A 7413-nucleotide genomic window follows, 5' to 3' on the forward strand; every position below is an offset into this window, starting at 1 on the left:
GAGGATCCCTGTACTAGCTGGCACTTTTTGAAATCAGTGTGGGGCTCTGCCCACATAGCTGCATCATCTACACAACTGTGTGAATGAACTACAGCTCCGACATCTTTTGCAGCCGTCAGCTTGTAGTTCTGAACTACCAGGGCAGTGGTAGCACATGGATTCTTCCTGTCGACTTCCTGTTTCATTGCCACAACAGGAAGCCTCACCCAACCAAAGATTCGGCACTCTTTTGCTGATAGCAGTATATAGGATTGATCTCCCCAAGGGGAAAGACTACAAAATAAAGTTTTTTCTAATCTCTCTCTCCACTGAGAAAAGACACTACCCAAAATTTTATTTATACTTTAAGATTCATGTTACTGCACTGTGCTGAACAGTGATGTGATGAAACCGCAATTGCTGGCATAGTGTACTGTAATGGACTCAGTATCTGTAAGCAGATTTTTGTTATGTACAATACCAACCTAATCACTTTAAACAACTTTAGTTTTTATAATAAAGTTTATTAGAATAGTATATATTTCACAAAAATGAAACATATGGAAGCCAAGGGATTTGAAGGGCAAACACACAACAGCTTTATTTACAGCCATGAGCACACAAGTGTTATGTCCCATGTGAAGCTCAAATACACAGTCAGATCATCAATCACATCCAAAAAAAGAGGAAAAAAAAATTTAAGTACTTTACACAAAACTATACAGTTAACAAGCAGGTGGAAGGTATTAAAAGACAGCTTGAGAATCTGTCTCAGTGGTCCACACTAGGTTTTCTTCTATGTTCCTGCTCGATTTCAATGATCTTACTTGGGGGGTTGGGGAAGTAAAATAAAAAAAAGGTGGGCGTATAAAAAGTTCAGTTTCTGCTATCAACAGATCTGGATCTCGACCGAGATCTTTGCCGTTCAGCAGATGCAGGTGATTTAGATGGACTCCGAGATGCAGCAATAGGCTTTTGAGATTTGTCTTGAACAGGAGACCTACTCACAGATCTTGATTTGCTGCGGTTACTGCGATTGCTGTGAGGTGTACGACTGCGGCTACGAGAGCGGCTGTAGGACTTCCTGCTCCTGGAGCGGGAGCGGCTGCGAGACCTAGATGAGCTTCTGCTACGGGAACGGCTTCTTGACCTGCTGCTAAGAAAAAAAAATAAAAAATTTCAGGGTTAGGAACATCTGAGGTTACTTACTACAAGACATGTCCTCAAGTAAAGCCAATTGAGAAATGCAGCCAGAGATTTTAAACAAAAATTGCACAGCAGCTAGAACACTACAGATACATAACAGGAACTCTGTAGGTAGTTAAACAGGAGGTGCCTTAGACAAAACCAGAAGGCTGACATTAGGTATACCATACTGTAAGGCCCCTTTCACACTGTGGCGGGAGGAGTATTGGCGGTATTCGGCCGCTAGCGGGGCGGTTTTACCCCCTGCTAGCGGCCAAGAGAGGGTTAAAAACCACCGCAAAGCGCCAAAGCCGCACTGCCCCATTGATTTCAATGGGCAGGAGCAATGTACACGCCGCTCCGAAGATGGTGCTAGCAGGACTTTTCCTGTCCTGCTAGCGCACCACTTCCAGTGTGAGAGCCTCCAGGCTTCCACTAGACACACAGCAGCGGCTGTTTCGGGTCGGTTTGCAGGCGCTATTTTTAGCAAAATAGTACCTGCAAACCGCCCTAGTGTGAAAGGGGCTTAAATGACCTTCAATCATTTTCCATCAATTAATCTTCCTCTTCAGCTCACTCTTGTGAGAGTTTGCCAGCAAGGGAGTGGAGGAGTAATAAGTCGTAGAAAAGCTGGAGAGGCCTGGATAAGGGATGAGACTGCAGAGATCCATGTATAGTCATCAGTGTGAGTGTAAATCTAGGAAGTGACGGGCAATTTCTGCAACAATTTGGAAAGTGTGTGTAATATATATATATATATATATATATATATATATATATATATATATATATATATATATATGCAAAGTGGTTGGAGGAAAGCTTCAGATTACAAATTATGTGAGCAGACTGGTTTTCTATCAATATCACCAAGTCCTCCTTGACCAATGCCTATAAAATTATCTAATATATGACTGCAGTGGTGGGATTAAGTTTGTGGTAAAAGACCTTGCAATGCACTCAAGGATGCAGAGCAACAAATTCCACTATTTGAGAATGAGCACCGGAGGCAAAAAGGGACACCCTGTAAGTAGCAGAATGGACACAAGGAAAGAATGCAAACATTTGCATAATATCATTATCTATGGAGTAACTAGTTACAAAAGGTACATAAAATATTCCACAAACCTGTGCCTTTTATTTCCTTCAATCAATCTGATTTTTCTTCCATTTATTTCCTTGCCAGATAGTTTCTCAATAGCATTTTTGAGATCACTGTAAGATGCAAACTCAACAACCCTGCAAAAGGAAGAACAGAGAAGTGTAAAAATATGTCACAATATTCTTTACTCAATCAAGCAAAGACTACCCACGTCCCTCATTAGTGTTGGATCACTACACATGAGATCGGTGATCTCCAGACACATTTAACTTACTTACCCTTCATTGAGCTTTGGTCTGTGCGCATCAGCAAAAGTTACTTCTCCAGCTTGTCTCATGAAGTCTTTCAAGTCCTAATGCAAGATCAGAATTCATTAGAATAGATACAGAAGACATGTCAACAAACTTAAAGACTGAAAAGAAATGCAAAATGTTAGATTGGAACTTGACATTGTAATTTCACCATTCTTCAAGATTAAGAACAGCAAGAACTACAGTAGGGCACAAAATAAGTGAGAAGTCTTCTGAAATAAGAAAAGTAGACTTAAGGTCAACGTGGAAAATAGTGTAAGTACTGCTAATATAGAGATACTAAAATTAGTAGTAATACAAGTTATTACGAGCATGTGTAATAAAAGCCATTTATTTGGTGCCCTTGATGTCATTAAAAATATAGGTTACTTTACCTTTTAATATTACATCCCTAGGCTAGTCAACCAGCAAACTGCATTAAGCGACTGGAGGAACCGTCATGAGACAAGCCCGACTCGACTGGCTCTTCACACCCACTTGTGGGCTAACCATTTGATGGAAGCCTTTATAGCGAACGACCCCTCCCTATTAGAAGACTATGGACGATGGCCATCATTTGTACTCCTGTGGCGTTACCAAGGACTTTACTGCGACCAGAATTCCAACGACCACCTAATTGCGTATCTTTCAACTCTGCGATCACGATCTCTCATTCGGAATCTTTACATGAAGAGCATCTCTCAACTTAAGGACCAGATCTCGTTAACTCTCAGGGGGTCGCTGCAACCTGGTATTTGCAAGGAAGTGCTCCGGTATGTCTAGACCGGCAACGGATCTAGGAGGCCAACAGGCAGTAGGAGCTCACTGGCAATTTCAACCCGGCCCAACCAAAAGTGACCAAGACAGAGCAATAACCAACAGGCGCTCCTCGTCACAAGGCCAACGAGACACAGATAGGCTGGCAAATAAAGGGTTTAATATTTGGTTAAAATTATGGAAAAAATTTAACTCCCATCCCAATATCATAAACCCCAATTTTATATAAAAAAAATAAAAAAGACATTAGACATTAATGAGTACTTGTGAAAAGCACATATACCCATAATCCCCTTTAGAACAAGTCAACAAACCTGCCAGCTGACTCTTGACGACAAGTTTTCTACTATAAGACGATTTTCAGTCCTTATTGGTGGAGCACTACAAGGGAAAAGAAGTTTAGTTAAAAACACACAGCATGACTATCAATTATAAGCAGTGAACTTGGGAGACAGCTCATTACATACCTTCTTTCATTACGTGGGCGGCGACTACTAAATCTATCAGAATATCTTCCACGACCAAGACCCCCCCCTCGTCCACCTCCTCTGGAACGCAGACGGGCATGCTCAATTGTAACCCTGAAGACAGAATGGCAAGGCAAGGTTAAAGTCATATCATCATTAGCAGCAGTCTTGTGTACAGTTTACCAAAATGTTTAACATACCTTTCATTGCACAGTTCTTTTCCATCAAGTTCATAAACAGCATCATCTGCATCTCTTGGATCTTCAAACTCCTAACAAAAGAACATGAACGATCAGCACCAATAAGACACTTGCATTTTTCCCAGTTAAACAGCCCAATAAGCTCAGCTTAAATGTTTCCACACTGTCTGTTAAAAGGTCTTGCATTCTTATTATTGACACCCAATAGTTTTACAAGTTTCCATTAAAACATTAACAGAACCGCAGAGCTCACCATCAAGACGATTTCTAACAGCTAGTGCATAGTCACAAGTATTAAAAAACAAGACAGGGCACTTACCACAAACCCAAAACCTCTCTTCAGATCAATGTCTCTGATTCTTCCATAGCCCTTGAAAAACCTTTCTACATCTTTTTCTCTGGCAGCTGGGTTCAGCCGACCAATGAAGACTCTGCAACCACTCATATTTGCAATATTCTGAAACAAAGTCTGTAAAAAAATAAATAAATTGGAATAGGTAAAAATTTCAATGGGATTTCAAACGGTTACTGTTCTATGGTCCAAAAAACTGCAATCAAATGTTATACTGCAACTCTACCACTAGGTGGCGAGCACAAGTAAATCCCTACGGATTTCTTCCCTCCGCAGTCACACCCTCCCCCACACAAGGGATTTATAATTCAGATCAGATGAAGTGCAATAATCTCATGAGCACATCCTCCAGGATTTGCTTACATTCAGTGTCCGGCATAGACGTCTATGAGGCCGTGTCATGCAGCCAGGGAGGGTCAGACTGTCCCATTGAAATCTATGGAGCTGTAAATGTTCATGAACAATGAGACTTGCAGCGCTGAATGTAAACTAAAACCAGAAGTCCAGCCTTTAGATTGCAGTAACCTTCCATTTGTTGAGTGGGCCAAGGCAAAAAATTCATAGATTTATAGCAGAAGCTATAGTAAAGCTTGATCTGCAGTTTAAGCAATTACTCAGATATGGTAGTTGGCTCTCCCTTAGGCTGGATTCACATCTATGCATTTTTAGTGCTTTCTGCATTTTGCAGATTTGCACTACAAAATGTGTTCCATAGGAAACGGACTGTAGTAAAAATCTGCAAAATGCACTAAAAATGCATTAGGTGTGAATCCAGCCTTACAGTCACCTTATATTATTAGGTAAAGAACAAAAAGGCAAGAGGAGTGCAACCACCGCATGCGCAGGAGCTTTGTCTCTGTACAGCCATATTACATCACACCTAGACTATACCTCAGTACAGCTCTACCTACACCCCCCCATATTCCTAACACCTCATCCCTTTCCATACAGCTCTACACCACATGAGATTGTACCTTAGTGAATGCCCCTATAGACTAGGGACATGAACTAAATGAAATCTAATACAGGGTAGAGCTGCGTGGAGACAAGCTATGTTTACAAGCTGTTAAACCTTCCCTCAGTAGACTGCATCTAGATTATGTCCCTCTACAGCTCTAACCCCCCTAATTAGACCACCAAGTTTACATTACATCCCCAATCAAAAATTGGGAAGAGCTGTATTGAGGCATAATATTTGCAATCTAATGGGAGAGGGCATAGTAGAAAATGCATCTAGTTTGTCCCCAGTCTAATACAGTGTAGCTACATAGAGACATAAGCTAGATGCATACAGTTGTAAACCCCCCCCCCCCCCCAGTGTAACAGATGTCTCCAGAAAAAAAAAAAAATTATAATATATATATATATATATATATATATATATATATATTTTTTTTCTGGAGACATCTGTTACACTGGGGGGGGGGGGGGGGGGTTTACAACTGTATGCATCTAGCTTATGTCTCTATGTAGCTACACTGTATTGGACTGGGGACAAACTAGATGCATTTTCTACTACATTTTCTATATATATACACACACACACACATTTTGGCTAAACATCCTCATTTCTTAGGCTCCCCATTCACACCTGAGCCATTTTCTGCTTGAAGCGCTAAAAAGCTTAACAAGCCAAATCCCATTAATTTCAATATCCCCCGATCAAATCTGAGCATTCCGTCGCCTGAAACAAAACACCTGCAGCTCAAAAAAGTACATAAGCTTCAGACCTCAATAGAAACACCTGACTTGAGCAGTTTCCTATTCAGATATCAGCTCTCCTCCCATAATCCCCCCCCCCCCCCCGTGTTTTCCATTGGCTGAACAAAATCACTTAAAGCTGTAAAACGCTGTCTTTAATACAGTTATAGAAGGGAAGAAGAAGAAAAAAAAAAATCACTCGTGTGAATCGAGCCTTGGGCCGTTCTATATGCTATTTCCCCCTCCCCCTTTTTGAAAAAAAAAAAAAAAAACCCGACACACACCTTTCAAGAACAATCATTGCCTCCATGCGGCCATACTAGCACAGCCCATAGATGACATTGTACCTCCGTTGTGGATGTATACATCGTGTACTGTACATAAGAATGGTCCCCATACATTTTAGCATGCACCTAGTTTGTCTACACTCTGAATTAATATTTTTGTTTTCGGTAGATGTACATTAGACTGCACCCATAGATTACATGGCCGCTATACACGAAGATCTATTATATTGTACATTAGATCGCCCCACATTTAGAGAGAAATGTTTATTTTCCTCAATGATGTACCCTCCTCTCCATCTGTGTACACAGGAGGAGAAGATAGAACCCAGATCGCATAGAGAACCCTGCCCGCCCCTCCCCCACTTCCCTGTCCTCAGCGTGGTCCAAAATGGCGCCGGTTCCCCGAGCACGAGGAGCCTCCCTCACCGCATTCCACAGCGCCTCGCATCAGCCCGCCAATAAAGATTTACATCCCCAGATGTTATAACCTTGATGGGGAACTCTATTCCCTATAGTAAGACATAACTCCAACCAACACACAAAATGTTCTAAAATCCCCACAAAGACAAGAGTAACGTTTACCTCATCACTAACAAGCAAAGCTATTTACAGTAACTAATTCTGTAAAAAGGAAACCTAGTTAAAAAAAAATAAAAAATCCGTCCGCCACACGATCTTACCTCAAGATACCCAATCTCCGAATGACGCAGCTTCAACTCTGCAGAGGGACAAAATGTACCCGGAGAGGCGTGGTTTATCAGAAGGGGGGTGTGTCCGGGTCATGTGACTGGCCAGAGACGTGTTCGGCTCTACAAGGACGATGGAGAAAAGAACAGGCGGAGCTCCACCCTCTCCTTCTGCTCAATCGACAAAATGGTGGCTGGCGGGGCGGGGACTGGGGGTGGCTCGAGCTGATTGGCTGGAGGGGTCGAGCACAAAGGCGATGAGTCAGAACTGCTGTAGTTTGGAGTTTCAACAAAATGGAAGGCGGACATTTTATATTGCGTATTTGTAATAATAGAACCATATAGTGCACTGTACTCAGCTCTTCTTTGTCTATATTGTAGTGAGAA

General features: G+C 41.7%; 1 protein-coding gene across 2 annotated transcripts; it reads right to left on the bottom strand.

Moving 5' to 3' along the window:
• Positions 1–482: 482 nt before the first annotated feature.
• On the bottom strand, positions 483–7172 carry LOC141117800 (serine/arginine-rich splicing factor 5-like). Of its 2 annotated transcripts, none has more exons than XM_073610832.1 (8): positions 7021–7172; positions 4320–4469; positions 4001–4071; positions 3801–3914; positions 3648–3714; positions 2545–2618; positions 2293–2403; positions 483–1132 (listed from the first exon to the last, which is right to left on the bottom strand). In XM_073610832.1, the coding sequence occupies exons 2-8, from the start codon at positions 4443–4445 to the stop codon at positions 856–858; spliced, it is 840 nt and encodes a 279-aa protein (XP_073466933.1). In that variant the 5' UTR covers positions 4446–4469; positions 7021–7172; the 3' UTR covers positions 483–855. The 2 variants fall into 2 exon arrangements, with proteins under 2 accessions (XP_073466933.1, XP_073466932.1); XM_073610831.1 differs by having other exon boundaries at positions 483–1135.
• Positions 7173–7413: the final 241 nt, after the last annotated feature.

This window comes from Aquarana catesbeiana, linkage group LG13 (genome assembly GCF_042186555.1).
Source record: "Aquarana catesbeiana isolate 2022-GZ linkage group LG13, ASM4218655v1, whole genome shotgun sequence".
NCBI classification, from domain to species: domain Eukaryota; kingdom Metazoa; phylum Chordata; class Amphibia; order Anura; family Ranidae; genus Aquarana; species Aquarana catesbeiana.

Coding starts and splice junctions, on each gene's coding strand:
- LOC141117800 (XM_073610831.1), bottom strand. CDS start 4,445: ATGAGTGGTTGCAGAGTCTTCATTGGTCGGCTGAACCCAGCTGCCAGA. Junction 3,915..4,000: donor AAAGAACTGTGCAATGAAAG/GTATGTTAAACA, acceptor TTCTGTCTTCAG/GGTTACAATTGAGCATGCCC. Junction 1,136..2,292: donor GAAGGAAATAAAAGGCACAG/GTTTGTGGAATA, acceptor TTTTTTTCTTAG/CAGCAGGTCAAGAAGCCGTT.